Raw genomic sequence first — 19,274 nt, 5'->3', positions numbered from 1 at the left:
TCTGTGTTCTAGACACATTGGCATGTTAGATTTTAACAGGACTTCCAATTATACTTTTCTGTGACAAGTTATTTAATGAAAATGTAAAAAGCCATTTTTCTCGCCTGACTGGACAAGTAATCTTAAACAAAATGTGAAAAGTGTTTTGATTTTTCTGTGAGAATGATTCGGATGTTCAATTGAGAGCAAACATAATGAAATCAGTTAAATGAATGACTTACTCATTAAAAAAGTGACTTGCTGTCATCTACAAACACTTTGTTTTCTTTTCTTCTTTTTTTAAGGCAGTGCATTTAAATGGTCTCTGTTATATATGATGTAATAAATGTCTCTTGTGGGACCAGAATGTGTCTGTAAAGTTTCAGCTCAAAATATCTCATGGATCATTTATCACAGCATGCTGAAATTTAGTTGAAGCAACAATATGCTGTTTTTGTCTCTTTAATGTCAAGCCTTATTACCACCTTCAGCATAAAGTTAAAGGTGCTGTATGTACGTTTTTGACTCTTTTAAAGCATAAAAATACCATAATATGTTTGCAGATACTTAAGAAACATGCCAAGTAACCATTCTCGTTTATCTGAAAAACAATGCTGAAGTCAGATATTCTGCTTTGAACTTGTGAGTTATGTTCCCAAACGCTGTCTTTGTTTTTGTTCTTTTAACCAGCCCAATGCTACTTAAGCCAATTATTTTTCAGCACCCAAGGTTGCTGGAAAACATTGTTCATTCATTCATTCATTCATTCATTCATTCAGAAAGGGTCTCAAAGCATGGGTCCATGACTGAAATGCGACCTCTGGTGGACAGTAGCAGACTCCGAAATGAGACGCAGATTCAGACTTCCACATGAGGTTTTTAATTAGCAAATAATATAAATATTACGAGTGTAAACAATAGGTGAGCAGATTACATTGTAACCCCATGTCCTAATAACACGCTACATGACGAGATTTGCAGAGATAAGCAATTAGGCTGTTTGCACCAGATGAAACAAAACAGAAATTTACAGCCATTCAGAAGCACAGAATATACACTCACAAACAAAATTGTAAGATTTATAATCGAATTAATACATATTAACCGTATTTAACATTATTAAATGTAAATGTTAAATCACCCATTTGTGTTTTTTTTTGAGTCACAGTTCTGAAGTTCAATTTCAAAGATCTGAGGTGAACTATCTGCTGCTGCTTTCAGTAATAAATGTCAGGTAAAATGGCATTTAAACTCATATTGTTAGCATTTAACACTGAATAAAGCACGTGAGGTGTACCTGAGGTTTTGTGTTGTCCACCTGTGAGAAATAGAGGTTGCTTCTAATATATCAATTTGAGGTGTTGGTTAGAACAAAAACTCTTCATTTGGAAAATATTCCTTCTATCGCATGCTTCTGCTTTAAAACACAGTTTAAATCAGCCTTTAGGCAGATGTGCTCCTTAATCTGGCAACCTGTGCTTGCATTTGTTTTGATCCAGGAATGTAATAAGGTTTTCTAGTTCAACCCCTGGGTGTCAAACCTACATACTGCACCTTTAAATTCAGAATTCAGTTTTTCAACTTGGTCACATGACAAGGCAATGCCATAACCCTAAATCCTTACTTTCAAAAGTATTGGTTGCCAGTTAAAATACCTCCCAAGTTGTAACAGCAGTCAGCAGTTAAAATTCATTTAAGTTTTTTTTTTTTTTTTTTTTTGTAAGCTTGACATAATTTGATTTTACCTCCATTGTAAGCGTTTCACAGTGGAAATAAGATGTTTTTGTAGGATCTGTGATCATATGTGGCAATCAACACAAGTATTCCTTTGAAAAACCAAAACAGAACATATTAAAATTCAAAGAGCTCTGAAAGTAAGTGCATTTGATACCTTTCACATGAAGATCTCTGGACTTCATCTAAAAATTCAATCTGGGTGGAGGGCCTGAAGTCCAGACTCTGAAAGACAAAGAGCAGAGAAAATGCTGGTACAAAAGGTTGTACAATCAGACCGGTGAGCGCGATCCAGTCAACCTTCATGACTAGCTGTTCGCACACCCGGGTTTGTATACATTAAACATCATGAACATTTTGACCCGCTAATTGCTCAACGCTCTCCAGTGGAGCTGAAACATCAGACAGTTACCCCAATCAAAAATGTTTGTTGTCTCTAGAAATGTTGGGATTTTTAAGGTGAGAGGAAATGAGTTATGGTATTTTGGAAACGTGACACGGCTCATTTAGGATGTTCAAAACCGCCAAGCGGGCCGTGACCTGTCTAGCTACCCGCTAATTTACATCTCTCTCCTTCTTGCTCCTCCTGGATGGGGCACAGGGGTGCTGGGGCGAATAAAGGGGGGTGGAGGAGCATGCAGAGCTGGCGCTTGTTGGCTGACCCGGGTGTCTGCGGTTCTGTCGTGGTCAGAGGAGGGGGGAAAGAGGGCGGTGTTTCTGAAATCCCTGTGAAATGTTCATTTTGGAACGACTTGTTGCTTACATACCTCTCTCACACCCTCGCTTCTATTTTGAAGTGCTCAAATATGGACTAATATTGCTGTTTCAGGTTTAATAAAAATCTTGTTTTTAAAGAAAGTGTTTGTGAGGGTCTTTATTTGTTCTGTTTGTTTTTTGTACTGACACCTATTGGTGTGGATGCATGAAGTTGGTTTGCTTGTTTGTTTATCTTTAACATTTTTTATTATATACTCATAAAAGATATTTGAGATCTGTCTGTCTTTTTTTTTTTTTTTTGCTTGTTTTACCCTGCATGTTTCATCATTTAAGAATGAGTTATTTCGGTTTGTGTATATTATGTTTAAATTGTTTATATTGCTTGTTTTGCTTAATTCAGAGATATAGGCCAAAGTTGGCCCGTGGTAACCTTTGATTTGGCCCACCAACCCATCTAAAAAGAGAGGGAGAATGATGGGAAGGCCAATGCCTTCAACAGATCTTGTCATTTCTAATTGTAAAGTAACCTTTTGAATGTTTGTTTAATTGTTAAAATACAAAAAAAAAGCAAATGAAATGTTTCAATCAAATGTTGTGTATGACCAGATTTTAAAAATTAATAAGGATCCTCGGCAAGCAAATCAAGTGTGTTCAATGTATTCAGCATCAAACTCCATTGTGTTATAAAGGAGATTGTTTGTTTTTATTGTAAGAAGTTCATTGTAAAATGTAAATAATATATAATTATTAAAACGATTATAGTATTCTTTCTATTTATTTTTAAATGTTAATACATTCGGTAATTACCATGGCAACTTTATTGTAATACTTTGGTTTATTTAACTTTAGCCCACCACCTTCAATCAACTTTGGTTTTTGGCCCTTCATAAGGAATGGTTTGGGCACCCCTGGCTTAGAATTATATTGATGCAAATCTCTTCATTAAAAATAGATTTTCAGGAATAATAAAGTTTAATAAAAATAACTTAGGGGTGACGTTGTCGTGCAGTGGGTAGTGCTGTCACCTCACAACAAAAAGGTCGCTGGTTTGAGCTGAGTCATTTGGCATTTCTGTTTGGAGTTTGCATGTTCTCCCCGCATTTACGTGGGTTTCCTCCGGGTGCTCCAGTTTTCCCCACAAGTCCAAAGACATGTGGCACAGGTGAATTCGGTAAGCTAAATTGTTCGTAGTGTATGTGTGTGTGAATGAGTGTGTATGGATGTTTTTCAGTGATGGGTTGCAGCTGGAAGGGCATCCGATGCTTATAAATGTGCTGGATTAGATGGTGGTTCATTCCGCAATAGTGACCCCTGATTAATAAAGAGACTAAGCCGAAAAGAAAATGAATGAATGAAAAATAACATAAATCTTGCTCTGGTGTTGATCATCAGCTATGAATATTTGTGTTTAAACTATCTGTTCATATAAATTTTTTATCCAGAAAAACTGCATTACCCATGATGCAGAAATTCCACCAATCAGAGAGCTGCAATGAGGAAAGAGTAGAAAAGGAGATGTTTAGCTCCGCCTACTCGTTTTTACAACTGTTCAAGGGATAGTTCATGCAAACGTTTAAATACTAAACCTTAATTGATTATAGTGGGTTTATTTTTATTCTGTTTAATGCACACATACACAAAGAAATTCTGAAAAATAGTTTTTTAACTAAAGCAATTGACAAACATAGTAGAAAAATAAATAAAATGAAATACTTCTTTTTTTCTTTAATTTTTTTAATATAAAATTTTCATTATTTAAACGCATCCCTTTGTGTTCCTTTTCTGTGTGAACTATGCTGTTAAGAAACTATTGTACCCAAGTATTTTGCCAATGTTTGCTTCAATTTAATGAGTAGAATGTTATAATTAACCTCGTTGCTGGATTGTTTGGTCAATGACTTAAAACGCGTTAACTTCAATTAAAACTTACTGCACTGCATGACTGCAACGTGATGTCAACACGGTGGCCACCAATAGGGGGCGCTCCACTCCATGCCAAATAAAACTGCATTTTCTTTCTTTAAAGCTGACAGGACTGGAATGTTTACAGCACAATCCGTTTTTCAAAACGTTATTAATTTCGTATAATCACCATATACGTCTGAATGCACCTTTAAAGCGGGACATTCAGACTTTGTCAAACTTTCTTAATTTGCCAAATTTCTTCAAAAAAGTAAGATGTCGGTTATTGCTAAATCACTTTTCGTTCACCTCTCCACCTTAGTGATGATGACAAGTGAGCTCGAAACACCGTCCCATCATCCTCATCATCCTGCCCCTGCGCGCACCCCGCCCATCTCCGTTCCACTTCAGCTGCGCTTCCTTCTCATTCAGCAAACGCACTGTCCTGTGGCGAGAGAGGGGTCCTTTCCACCCCACAGCCGAACAAAAGAAGCCTGGAAAAGGAGAAAATCAAGCAAAGACTTCTTAAAGGCCAAAGAGGACCCCCGATTTCTGCGTTTTTGTGCGAAGACAGCAGCGTTCTTGGGTTATTTGAAGAAACAAGACTGCTTTCTGATCTCCATCTATTGTCGGGAGTGTCATCGGGGTCACGCAGTAGGATGACCCGTTTTTCACCTGTCCTTCTTCGGTGTTCTTCAAAACAGGTTTAGTCTCTCTGAGGAGATCCTCCAAACACGCGCTCAGATGCTCTCTTGGGTCTGTGTCCGCTTCTGGCTCCAGGTTTTCAGAGCATCGCCACTGAGGTCTCTCTGTCCGGGCTGATTGAAGCGCTGGAGCTCGCGATGCGGTCCGTCCTGTGGTCTGCTGTCGTGCTGTAAGTTTCACGTGGAGTCTCCGTCTCCGTCTCGCTTTGGCCAGGCTGACTGAGGGTTTGTTGTGGGTCAGAAAGAGAGAGTCTGCAGATGCTGGGTTCACATTAGAATATAAGGCCACCCAGACTCTCCTCTGGGATCACAGCATGATGGTGATGAGACTTTTCTCTGTCTGAATCCTGCTTAGACTGTTGTATATGAGTCCTGCTGCAGTCAGTGGCAAATATAAAGATGTCTTAAAATATCTTGTAAATCTATAAAGAATTTATAAAGAAATTTGCAAAAAAAAAAAAAAAAAAGTTACAAAAAGTCAGGAATTATACAAAAAACAATAAAATAAATATATTTCAAATCTTTCTATTGAAATTGAAAGGGTTATATATATATATATATATATATATATATATATATATATATATATATATATATATATATATATATATATATATATATATATATATATATATATAGTTGAAGTCAGAATTATTAGCCCTCTTTTTAATTTTTTTTCTTTTTCAAATATTTCCCAGATAATTTTTAAGAGAGCAAGAAAATATTTACAGTGTGTCTGATAATATTTTTTCTTCTAGAGAAAGTATGATTTGTTTTATTTCAGCTAGAATAAAAACAGTTTTTAATAAAAAAAGTAATTAAAAAATACATTTTAAGGTCAAAATTTATTAGCCCCTTTAAGCTATATATTTTTTTCGATTGTCTACAGAACAAACCATCGTTATACAATAACTTGCCTAATTACCCTAACCTGTCTAATTAACCTAATTAAGTTAAGCCTTTAAATGTCACTTTAAGCTGAATAGAAGTGTCTTGAAAAATATTTAGTAAACTATTATTTACTGTCATCATGGCAAAGATAAAAGAAATAAGTTATTGGAGATGAGTTATTAAAACTAGTATGCTTAGAAAAGTGTTGAAAATATCTTCTCTCTGTTAAACAGAAATTGGGGAAAAAATAAACAGGGGGCTAATAATACAGGGGGGTCTAATAAAAAAAAAAAAAAAAGCATAAACCGAGCTTATTCTCCCCTAACAAGTTTGGATGTCTTTTGTATTTCTTTTAGATGCTTCCAGGTCATGTTACTGTTATATCTATAAATAGGGTTCTGACAGACAGACAGACAGACAGACAGACAGACAGACAGACAGACAGACTGATAGACAGATAGACAGATAGACAGATAGATAGATAGATAGATAGATAGATAGATAGATAGATAGATAGATAGATAGATAGATAGATAGATAGATAGATAGATAGATAGATAATTAAGGCATGTAATTATGAATTACCAGCAATGATGCATAACATTTTTACAGGAAGCAAATATCGGTTGCTGTTTTACAATCAAACATCTTGAAATGTCTTGTAAAAAGACAAAGTGTGTTTTCATAATTCCGAAGCTAAAATTGTAGTTAAAGGTAGAAGCTTAAGTTAGTTGTGTTGAAAATGTAAAATTGTAGAAATAAAATAATAAATAAATATAAATAAAAAATAATAAATAATATCACAAATAGTGGTTGCTCCATTTGACATAAAAATGTCAGATTAAAAAGTAATTCAGTGGATCCTGTCTTTTAGTTTTTATATTATCCTTACTAATACTTAGTAAAATCAGTAACATAACCAGGTATCAAATATTGACAACATTAAAACCTGTTTAGGCGAAGACAACTTTTAATTCTTATATTGTATTATATACACTATCGGTCAAACATTTGAGGTCATTAGGATTTTTAGATGTTTTAAAATAAGCTTATCCTGCTCACTAAAACTGCATTTATTTAATTAAAATACAGTAAAAATTGTGAAATGTTATTGCACTATAAAATAACTGTTCAAAAGTAGTTTATCATTTAATTGAATCATTTATTCCAGTGATTTTAAAGATGAATTTTTAGCTTTATTACTCCAGTCTTCAGAGTCATGTGATTCTTCAGAAATCACTCTAATGTTAGTTATTATTATTATTATTATTATTATCTTTAAATATCATATTTATTATTGTTAATAGTAATAATAGCAATAATGACTGGAGTAATAATTACACTTGAAACTACAAACAATAAGCAGTTATTTTTAAATTTGAATAAATATATATTTTTAAATGGTTATATTTAATAAATGTCACCTTGATGATGATGAAAACCTGACCCCAAACTTTTGACCGGTAGTGTATATCTTTTTTTTCTTCATATATTTTGCACATCAAAACAAAAAACACTTAAGCCATCCAGTCGTGAATGTTATAAGAACAATCAAAAGAATCCATAAAGCATGTTGGTTAACAAAGATTAAAGGAAACTTTTTTTTCTAGAAGATCTGTAAGCCTGTGATGCATTATGATGCATGGCTGACACCATTTAAGAAAAGAGAGTGAGTGAGATTGCTTGGCATATGTAGAAAGTATTATTAACAATTCATAGCAGATCTGAACATTGATCTTTAAGTACATGCAGACACTCACATGTGGTGTCAGTTTTGGCTGAAAATAAACATTTTCATCTTTTTCGTCTCCTAAAACTTTAGTCTTTTAACATTGTGCCAACCAAACTGAAAATAAATATAATGCACAATTGTTTTATCCTCCATTATCTATCTTCATACTTTCATTTGGACCTAGTAGGCAAATAATAATATTAAATGTAACTGAAAAAAGTATAAACATAACTTATTCTCCCATAACTAGTATAGAAAAGCTACTAGACTGAATGCAAACGCAAATGTCACAGATGTCTTTTGTATTTCTCTTTGTCCAGATGCTACCAGGTCGTGTTACTGTTCTACAGCCCGTTACAGGTGCTTACAGTCTGCATGTGTTGCCGATAATAAAACCATATATCAATTGATAGTTCATAAATCAATGTGAGTGATTTGTGACGCGCTGCTGTGTTTGTGCAGGTGCTGGCCGTGGATAATGTCAACTTTGGAGTGCATGTTGAGAATCAGACTGGGGTTCGGGACGGCCTGAGCCGGAAACACCATCGGGTTTACCAAATCTACAGTCGAACCAGCGGAAAACACGTTCAGGTGCTCGGCAAAAAGATCACTGCCATGGGGGAGGATAGAGACAAATATGGTAAGAAATAATCTCAATGTGTTGGCCTGCCTTTACATTAAACAAATGGAGCTTGTTAAATATTTATAATGGTTGTTTTATAACTTGTATAATTATTTATTTTTTTTACAATACATCAAAACTCACACCTATAAATATATTATATATTCAACTTAAAAACTACTTTTAATCATTTAAATTGTTTGTTTTAATTTCTATTATTTTTAAGAAATTATATTTTTAAAAAAAACTAATCGATTATATTCTGTATTTCAGTTTTCACAGGCGTCAAATCCAGTTTCTGGAGGGCCACAGCACTGTTTAGTTCCAATCCTAATTAAACATACTTACCTGTAGGTTTCAAACAAGCCTGAAGGAATTAATTTGTTTGATCAGGTGTGTTTAATTAGAGTTAAAGCTAAGCTGTGCAGAGCTGCGGCCCTCCAGGAACTGGATTTGACACATGTGGTTTATATTATAATCTACAGTTGAAGTCAGAATTATTAGTCCCTGTTTGAATATTGTTTTCTTTTTAAAATATTTCCTAAATAATGTTTAACAGACCAAGGAAATATGTAATATTAAACAGTATGTCTAATAATATTTTTTCTTCTGGAGAAAGTGTTATTTGTTTTATTTCGGCTAGAATAAAAGCAGTTTTAAATTTTTTAAAGCCATTTTATGGTCACATTTATTAGCCCCTTTAAGCTAAATTTTTATACTTTAAGCTATTAATTCTGACTTCAACTAAATGGGCTCTATTTTGACGATCCATGCACAAAGTGCAAAGCGCAGGGCGCAGGGCACAAACGCATTAGGGGAGTGTCAGAATCCATTTTTTTCTAATATAAGGACAGAAACATCCACTTTGCTCTGTGGCACATGTTCTAAAAGGGTTGAGTTTATTTTCTTAATGAGTTATAGGTGTGTTTTAAGAATAAACCAAACAGAGTCTCATCTCCCATTCCCTTCACGAGTCAGTTGCCTCATTTGCTATTTACATGATGACTTTGAACGTGGAAAAACTAAACGCTTCACTGGAGAGAAAACAGTTAAACAGAGCATCTGCATTCTCATTATCTACTTTCACTTTCGCTCTTGTGGATAGGGAAACCTTGTAAGCACAGACATCAATTAGCCTATAAATAGTTAATTTTGTTTGTTAAGCTCAAAGGTTTGTTTCAAAACTATTTCTAAATTCAGTTGTAATTTCCAGCAAATGAATAAATGAACAATATTAACGAAGTGTGGTAAAAAACTGAGTTATATCCAAATACACATGCTGTGCCCCATATGGTCTAAAACCTGACAGGTGGACAAATCTAAGCTTGTTTTTAATAAAACAAATATAAATATGGATATAATAAATAATACTGCTAATAAAAATAACATTATACAAAAGCCAATTGTTATGAATCAACTGAAAAAGCCCTCTGAGATGAAGAAGACAGTGGTTTTTATATTTATTTAGGCTAGAAAATAATGTTTTGTAATATTTTAATCATTTTTATTTATATCCTATATATTCTTATTATATCCTATATATATTCTTAATATTTCAATTATTTTTCATATGTAAAGATTATTGCATATTGCTCTACATCTTTTGTGTATTAAACAATGTGTAAGCGAGGCGCATAACTAACGTACTCTGCGCTAACAATAAACCAGGTCTATTGAAAAATCTATTATAGGTTCTCAAAATAGCAATGCGCCAGCAATACACCTCAACACGCTTCCCTTTTTAGACCAGAACACCTATGGGCGCACATATGAGCGCGAATGCATTTGCTGTTTTAACAGCATGACGCAAAACGTCAAAACGACTTTTGCGCCAAGCTGAAACTAGCAAACAAACAACAAACATTGTGTCGGGTGAATGATAGGGCCCTGATTATTAGTTAAAATAATATATATATATATATGAGCAATATCACACGAGTAGCAGTGCGATATGGCTGTATATCGGCACTGGTGGGAGGCGTGCCTTAGTGCCCCCAGCAGTGCCGATATACAGCCATATCACACTGCTACTCGTGTGATATTGCGTTTATACAACAGTTTGACGGCATAATTGTGTATATAAAAACAAAATCAAACATGGAGAGTCTCAAAAATCCTTGTGTATGAGGAACTACTTTCTTCCGGATTCAAATCATAAGCTGACAGTTAAATAGTTGAGTGTGCATCTTTTAAACTTTAGATCTGTAGTGTCTGCTTTTTGCTGGCTGTATGTGGGCGGAGTAATACACAAAGGGTAAAGAGGCTGTAGGAGTTCTGATATTGCAGAATATCGCACGGCTATCAGCCAATCAGATTTGAGAACCAGACAGAACTGTTGTATAAATATATATATATAGCAATAGCACACTCGTAGCAGTGCGATATGGCTGTATGGTGGAAGGCTTGCGTTGCCTTGCCTTAGTGCCCCCACCAGTGTCGATATACAGCCATATCGCACTGCTACGAGTGTGATATTGCGTTTATACAACAGTTTGACGGCATAATTGTATGTATAAAAACAAAATCAAACATGGAGAGTCAAAACCCTTTTGTATGAGGAACTATTTTCTTCCGCCTTGGATTCAATCATAAGCTGACAGTTGAACAGCTGTTAAAACAGTTAAAAGCATCTTTTAAACTTTAGATCTGTAGTGTCTGCTTTTTGCTGGGTGTATGTGTTTGAGTAATACACAAAGGGTAAAGAGGCTGTAGGAGTTCTGATATTGCAGAATATCGCACGGCTATCAGCCAATCAGATTCGAGAACCAGACAGAACTGTTGTATATATATATATATATATATATATATATGAATATATATATACATATATATATATATACATATATATATATATATATATATATATATATACATATATATATATATACATATATATATATATATACATATATATATATATACATATATATATATATATATATATATATATATATATATACATATATATATATATACATATATATATATATATATATATATATATATATATATACATATATATATATATATATATATATATATATATATATATATATATATATATATATATATATATATATATATATATATATATATATATATATATATATATATATATATATACATATATATATATATATATATATATATATATATATATATATATACATATATATATATATATATATATATATATATATATATATATATATATATATACATATATATATATATATATATATATACATATATATATATATATATATATATATATATATATATATATATATACATATATATATATATATATATATATATATATACATATATATATATATATATACATATATATATATATATATATATATATATATATATACATATATATATATATATATATATATATATATATATATATACATATATATATATATATATATATATATATACATATATACATATATATATATATATATATATATATATATATATATACATATATATATATATATATATATATATATATACATATATACATATATATATATATATATATATATATATATATATATATATATATATATATATATATATATATATACATATATATATATATATATATATATATATATATATATATATATATATATATATATATATATATATATATATATATAATTAATTTCCCCCCTGTTTATTTTTCCCCAATTTTCTAAACATAATAGTTTTAATAGCTCATCTCTCATAGCTCATATACATATATACATATATATATATATATACATATATACATATATATATATATATATATATATATATATATATATATATATATATATATATATATATATACATATATATATATATATATATATATATATATATATATATATATATATATATATATATATATATATATATATATATATATATAATTAATTTCCCCCCTGTTTATTTTTCCCCAATTTTCTAAACATAATAGTTTTAATAGCTCATCTCTAATAACTGATTTATTTTATCTTTGCCATGATGACTAAGTAATATTTGACTAGATATTTTTCAAGACACTTCTATACAGCCTAAAGTGACATTTAAAGGTGTAACTATGTAACTAGGCAGGTTAGGGTAATTAGGCAAGTTAATGTATAACGATGGTTTGTTCTGTAGACCATCGGAAAAAATATAGCTTAAAAGGGCTAATAATTTTGTCTCTAAAATGGTGTTTAAAAAAATGTTAAACTGCTTTTATTCTAGCCAAAATAAAACAAGTAAGACCTTTTCTAGAAGAAAAAAATATTATCAGACGTTCTGCGAAAAAGTTTCTTGCTCTTTCAGTTAAGAATAAAGTAATTACACCTGAAATTATATCATTTATTAACAAAACTATCTTATATATACACAATTAGATTTACCTAATGTTAAATAGAAAAATTGAATTAATTTGAAATTTATTTAAAAGAATACATATATTCTTAAAATAATAGTAAATATATTACATCCACAATCACTAAAAGCACGAAAACATCCCCTCAAAACAGCTCAATGCATGTAATGTATGCATGTTTGTGTCTGTGTGTTTGGTTTCTTCACAAGCCCAGCTCGTGGTGGAGGCAGACACCTTCGGGAGTCAAGTGAGAATACGAGGAAAAGAAACAAACTACTACTTGTGCATGAACCGCAAGGGGAAGCTCATAGGAAAGGTGAGTTTTATTGTAGGTCCTGAATCCTTTCAATTACTCACTCTAAAAGAAGTATTGCACTGCATGACAGCAACCACAACTTGTTCATCACATGAAAGACTAAAGCAAAGATCTTTTTTTTTAAAACACTTGAAACAGTTAGTAAGAAACCCAGAGTAAAGAAATCCCACATTGCTCATCTTTTACACCCATTGATTAACTATGAGCATTGTAAGTTTAGAAATCTTTTGAAATTTTATGGTCAGCCACCAGGGGGTGATGATCAGAGAAAATGAATGAATCATGTGGGTGCACTGATCTCTGATCAGTTTTATAAATCTGTAGACATTTAAAAAGACATTTATGTCAGGATTATTGGAGCTAATTGATTTTTAATAGTCATTTTATGAGCCAATCATAAAACAAAATTACAGGGATAGTTCAACCAAAAATTATCCTTTATAGTTAATTTATTCTCAGGCCATTGAAGATGTAGATGACATTTTATCTGCAGTAGAACGTCAAAAAAAAAAAAAAAAAAAAATGTGAATCTTCACAGTTCATCTCACGTCTGAGTTGTGCCAAACTGTGCATGTGCCAAAAACTGCTTATTGTAAATAATGTTCAGTTTCCTACATGGACTGATTGTTTTGCTACACAAGTCCTCGGTGTATGATAAGGAGCCACAGGAATTGATTTGGACTGATTGCTTTTGTTAATTGCCTTGCATTATATAAATCATCAAGGATCAAAAACATAGTTTGTTAAATCTTCTACTGAAGAAAAGAAGTCGCCAGTTTGACATCTCCAATGACCCGAGGGTGAGCGAAACAATGTGATTTTTGGATGAATTATCCCTTTTAAAAGCCCTAAGAATTGATAAAGAATAATATTACACAGACACCTGATGCTTTATAAAGATTGGTTAGTTACACTATATTTAATATGAAACATTTGCAAAAGCCTTGCCTTAAAGCACATTTGGTCAGTTTTCTGTTCTGTTGAGCATTCTAATGTACTTACTGTGAAAAACACTTAAGAAGTCTCGGATAAAACGATATATAAATACCAAATGCTTCTACACAATGAACCATTTTACAACACAACTGGTTCAGTTAACGTGCAGCTTTGAAAAGCTTTGTTTTCCAGCATCAATACTGCTTTTGTGTGGTTAACACCACAAAACAGTGCCAGCTTTGCTCCACCAAAGGGTTTCATCAACCCTGATTAAAACTGACACAAAGCTTAAAGCTTTCTTTTACCCCGGGTTAAAACAGGTATCAGTAACCCAGGGTTAACTGCCGAAAGCTGATATGCTGGTATACAAGCTTGTTTCTGCTAAATTTTTTTAGTGTTGCTTTCTCTAAATGGAAAGGCCTATGGCCATACACAAATTTTTAAGTGAATTTTATGAATTCGCATAAAATAAAAATACTGAATGGAAGCTGTAAAATTTGTATTAATTAAAAAAAAATGTGCATGAAAAACTTTCACACACAATTGAGTAGGATGAACTTTTTATCCTATAAGTAAAAAAAAAACATGCATAAATTATGATGGAAGCAAATTTTTGCAAATTCCTTGATGCACATTAAAAATAGTCATGTGACTGCATCTCCGAATACGATGTGCTTGGATCATCTCACACCATCACAAATGTTGTTTTAATAGTTCTGCAAACACCTGAGTGAAAGTCCATCTTCAAAGTGAAGTTTATTTATAAACTAATTTCAAGAGGATCACGTGCTTATGATTGCTTGCAGCCGGCCCCGCATTATTCAAGTTATAATTCACCAATCAAATGATTCCTAAGCCACTATAAATAACCTAAGTTCCATATAACAGCAATTTACGTTTTAAAGAATCACCCCTTTTCCTCCTCCTTTTCTAGATGGGTAGCACGGTGGCCCAGTGGTTAGCACTGTTTCCTCACAGCAAGAACGTCACTGGTTCTAGTCCTTACCAAGCCAGCGAAAGTTTCTGAGTTTACGTGTTCTCCCTGTGCTTATGTGGGTTTCCCCCGGGTTCCTCCCACCGTCCAAAAACATGCAAAATAAGTTAAGTGACTAATCCAAATCGGCAACATAGACATGCTTCTAGTAAGTAGTTATCTCTTAAGACAATCACTATCTGTTCATTAGCTACTACAGCAGGGGAGTTCTCAAGATCTACCTGAACTTAAACTCCCCTCTCGCCTTGCAAACGGGAGGGAGCCCCTGGCTCTAAGATCTTATCAGCTCAGGGCTCTCTCCCGGGACAGCATGCCAAACAAGCTTTATAATCAATCATCAGCTAAGTGTGAATTCTTGAAATAATTTTGTAAAGTCTTACAGAACAGTTTTTTCAACATTATTCACCAGCCTCCAACCACAAAATAACCTGTGATGTCTGATAAACTCTGATTAAAAGAAAAAAAAGAAGTGGTTTCTCAATTAACCACTCAGAAATCGTGATAATTCAGAAAGTGCTGATTTAACGCTTTTGAACAAATGGGATCTTTTCTTTTTTTGCAAATGTTGTAAGTGCCATTTCAACTTTGGATTAAATCATGGGTAAAGATAGCTGATATAGCTGGAGTTAATTTCATGGAATCTACTTTTATTTTAATTCCAGAAAGACAGCAGCGTAAACGGAGGCTGCGTTTTCATCGAGATAATGCTTGAGAATAACTACACGGCCTGGATGTCAGCACACTACGTAGGCTGGTACGTTGGCTTTACCAAAAAGGGTCGGCCTCGAAGAGGCCCGAACACGTTACCCAACCAGCGGGACGTGCATTTCATGAAACGCTTTCCTCCAGGAGAACAACCCGACCTGCAGCCCTGCAGCTTCACCACAGTCAGCAAGAGGAGCAAAAGAGTCCAGCAGCCCTCCGCCTCTCCTCCGCCACTGCCATAAAGCGCCAAACACTGACTAGAACTTGTACATTTCATCTAGCAGACTGACTAGAGACGCTCTTGAAAATGTATGTAAGTTAGACATTAGGACCGACCTCTGGGTAGAAGTCAGTCGAAAGATGAGGTTGTTTAAACACTGTGTAACCATGCAAACATAACCAAAGACTCCTGGGCAAGTGTCCAGTCGATTCAACCCTGACAACAAGGGGACCAAGCACTTCAGAGGCCAAAGAATTCACCTCTAAACGTCCAGTGCCACAGACTTTCATCTGTCCCACTATAAAAGAGCAAAGTGATCTACTTATGTGATGTTGAACGGCTGGAAATCTAAGCGCGCTGACTCTGATGCTTTGTGAACGCATCAAAAACATCAACTTTGAGCCAAATTTTTGGAGACTGCACCCAAGAACCAAAGTCAACCTGAATGTATTTGTCGAGAGAATGCTATTAGAGGTTTTTTTTTTTTTTGCCTGACATGCGCTTTGCTGTTCACTTTCCAGCAGGAGAACATTAATATTGTTCAGTGATGGAATTACTGGCGACCACTGAAGTGTAATTTAAAGGGAGCAATATAGGCTGTGTACTATTTTGAAGGGATCACCCCTATGCCCTAATCCAAAAGTGCCCAAACTCAGTCCTGGAGGGCTGATGTCCTGCATAGTTTAGCTTCAATTTGCTTCAACATACCTCTCTGGAAGATTCTAGTATACTTAGAAAGTGCTTGATTAGCTTTAGATTGAGGTCTGAGGGGTTGGAACTAAACTCTGCAAGACACCGGCCCTCCAGGACTGGGTTTGTGCAAGCCTGCCCTAACCGTTTCAGAGCTTTGAAGGTATAAGGCAGGGTTGTCCATACTCAGTCCTGGAGGGCCGATATCCAGAAGAGTTTAGCTCCGACCCTAATCAAACACACTTGAACCAGCTAGTCAAGCTCTTACTAGATATACTAGAAACTTCCTGGCAGGTGTGTTAAAGCAAGTTGGAGATAAACTCTCCAGCACACAGGCCATCCAGGACAGAGTTTGGACACCCTATGTTTAAGGTGTAGCTAACAAAAACATTTGTTCAGAACTCACTTCTGTCATCTACAACAAAAAGATGCGCAGAGTGAAGTGCCATCTATTGTACCTTTTGGAATCCTTTATTCCAATGGTCTCAAACTCAATTCCTGGAGGGCCGCAGCTCTGCATATTTTACTTCCAACCACCTTCAGCTTAAACCTGCTTTAAGCTGCGGTCACACTAGAGTTTGCGCTTGCAAAATTCTGTCCTACGACCATGCGAAAAGGGGCGGGATTAAGCAAGACGATAAGACATAAAAAAAGCGAGCGATTTGTTTATATTTAAATTTGTTTAAATCAAATTAATAAGTGATGCGATTTTGCAGGTAAAAGTTCACCAAGCTTGAACTGTGCAACGCATCGAAGTGCGGAACTTGACGCACGAACTTGCGTTTCCGTTCCGACTCATTTGCGTGTGTATTAATGGAAATCTATGGCAAGAAGAGTTCAGTGTGACTGCAGCTTCATAGTCTCTAGTAGTCTTGAACATCTTGAATATTTGGATCTAAAGTGTTTGATTAGGGTTGGAGCAAAACAGTGCAGAGCTGCGGCCCTCCAGGAATCGAGTTTGAGATCCTATTTTGGAACAGTGCTATAATATAGTGGTCATGATTGTTTTCAATCCAAAGTGCCCTTTGCGAACTGCTTTTGCTGCGTCCCAATTGGCATACTATCCTTTCTAAATAGTATTTAAAAATAGAATTAATATGTCCCAAATCATATGTTGAAAAGAGTATGCCAAAGGTACCCAGATGGTTTACTATTTCCGGTAAAAATGTGAAGTGTAGAAGCGCCCAGACTCTAATCACTGATATTGCCCACAGTACATTGGACATCTAATGAATTCGATTAGAACTACAAACATGATGGACGTGCAAGACCAACTGTTAAGAGAGGCTTCGGTAAAGATGTTTGTATGACTGCTAATTAATATCTAGCCAACTAAAAATTTTATTGCGTTTTCTGTTTTATTTTATCTACAACAATACTGAACTTCTATAAAGACGTGTTTGGACATCAACATCTGAATGCAGAACTATCCAGAGACTTGAGGAGATTTCTCTGAATGAAAGACATGTGAATGGCAGATTAGCATGCTGCTGCTTCACCAATAAGGTAGAAAAATATGACAGAAATGTGGATGATTGACAGGACTCATAACCAAGCAACATAACAATCTGTTAACGAGGAAGTAGAATGTCCCAAAGATTGCATATTTTTTTTTCTGTTACACACTTCTGTTTCCTTCACAAAATGAGAACATACTTTCAGGGTGTAGTATAAGTATGCAAATTGGGATGCAGCAAGGGTCATGTTCAGAACACAAGTGTGACTACTGTTTAAAAACTTCAGATCATTTATGTTTTTTGTTTTTTGGACTAAAATATTGTGCTGGATTTCATGTGGACATTACTCACATGAGCCTTCATAAATCATTCTGTTTTTGTGCATTTTCTTAAGAATCAACAGTTGAGCTGCTCTAAATTTGTGAAAACTGACTTTGTTTTTCTTTTTCAGATTTTCCGATGAATAGAAGGATGTTAAAAATCTCCTTTCAGAATTCTAAAAGGAATAACTTTACTGCCACGTTTGTATGAATCGTAGCGGAATAAATGTATTGATTGGCTTTACATATTGAAAATTAGAAGTATTATGAAGGCTTTATCTGAGATCTCATAAGTCCAACCAAAAAGTACATTTGCCAACCTTGCTGCCATTCACAGCTGTAGTGGATTGGGGCATACTCTTAACATGTATCTTTTTTGCCTACTATATAAGGGAAGCTTGTGATTTCAGACACAGCCAGCATATTTGACTTTTCCATGATCTGCACTGATGTTTGTGGCATTCTAACAGAACATATCCATTACAGACCACAACATGAGTTGATTTTCTCTCTGGAGCTTTTAATCTATCAGAGTTATTCAGACTGACCCCGGAGCATCCAGCCCTGCAAGTGTTGTAATGCAAAATGTTGTGGTTACCGTTGCAAATTACTCTGTCCCAAAATCACTTGGGGCTGGCGAAATATTGAGATGAAATATTTTGATACTATTCATGTTATTAAAATATTTATTTTGAGGATACTTTGACTATTGTGTTTCATTGCCACCTAGTGGAGTGTGCATGCATATACTAGTTCTGCACACACACAGAAAAACTGCATCTACTAGTTCTAATTGTTGGTCACTAAAAGCAATCTATCCTAAACAAGAAGTCGCCTAAACACTTTCTAGCAAGACGTTACTCCGATGCTTCCTTAATAGCGAACACATCTGAGGGCTGTTTTGTCTGTATTCTAATCGTCGACTGCATTCTTGATCACCCGCACTGGGCAGTAGTCCCTCGTCTGCAGAC

At 34.0% G+C, this 19,274-nt stretch overlaps 2 protein-coding genes across 5 annotated transcripts in view; one reads left to right on the top strand and one right to left on the bottom strand.

Annotated features, from left to right (window-relative positions):
• fbxw11b (F-box and WD repeat domain containing 11b) overlaps positions 1–19,274 on the bottom strand; it is a 649,789-nt gene that overhangs the window by 607,046 nt on the left and 23,469 nt on the right. The window lies entirely within an intron of this gene.
• fgf18b (fibroblast growth factor 18b) lies at positions 4,763–19,001 on the top strand. Of its 4 annotated transcripts, none has more exons than XR_015500345.1 (6): positions 4,763–5,206; positions 7,980–8,019; positions 8,122–8,299; positions 12,875–12,981; positions 15,574–17,008; positions 17,460–19,001. XR_015500345.1 is itself a non-coding variant. In XM_087269404.1 (6 exons), exons 1-6 carry the CDS (start codon positions 5,175–5,177, stop codon positions 17,512–17,514), a joined length of 615 nt encoding a protein of 204 aa, XP_087125530.1. In that variant the 5' UTR covers positions 4,763–5,174; the 3' UTR covers positions 17,515–19,001.

The sequence above is a fragment of the Danio rerio genome, chromosome 10 (assembly GCF_052040795.2).
Source record: "Danio rerio strain M-AB ecotype USA chromosome 10, GRCz13ab, whole genome shotgun sequence".
NCBI lineage: Eukaryota > Metazoa > Chordata > Actinopteri > Cypriniformes > Danionidae > Danio > Danio rerio.
Note: the sequence above shows the minus strand (reverse complement) of the source record. Positions and strands in the feature narration are given on the sequence as shown.

What these genes read in the sequence shown, in the direction of transcription:
- fgf18b (XM_087269403.1), top strand. Translation starts at nt 5,175, where the DNA reads ATGCGGTCCGTCCTGTGGTCTGCTGTCGTGCT. An exon ending in CTGTGGTCTGCTGTCGTGCT is followed by an intron (nt 5,207 to 7,979) that starts GTAAGTTTCACG and finishes CTCTTTGTCCAG; the next exon opens with ATGCTACCAGGTCGTGTTAC. An exon ending in AGGGGAAGCTCATAGGAAAG is followed by an intron (nt 12,982 to 15,573) that starts GTGAGTTTTATT and finishes TTTTAATTCCAG; the next exon opens with AAAGACAGCAGCGTAAACGG.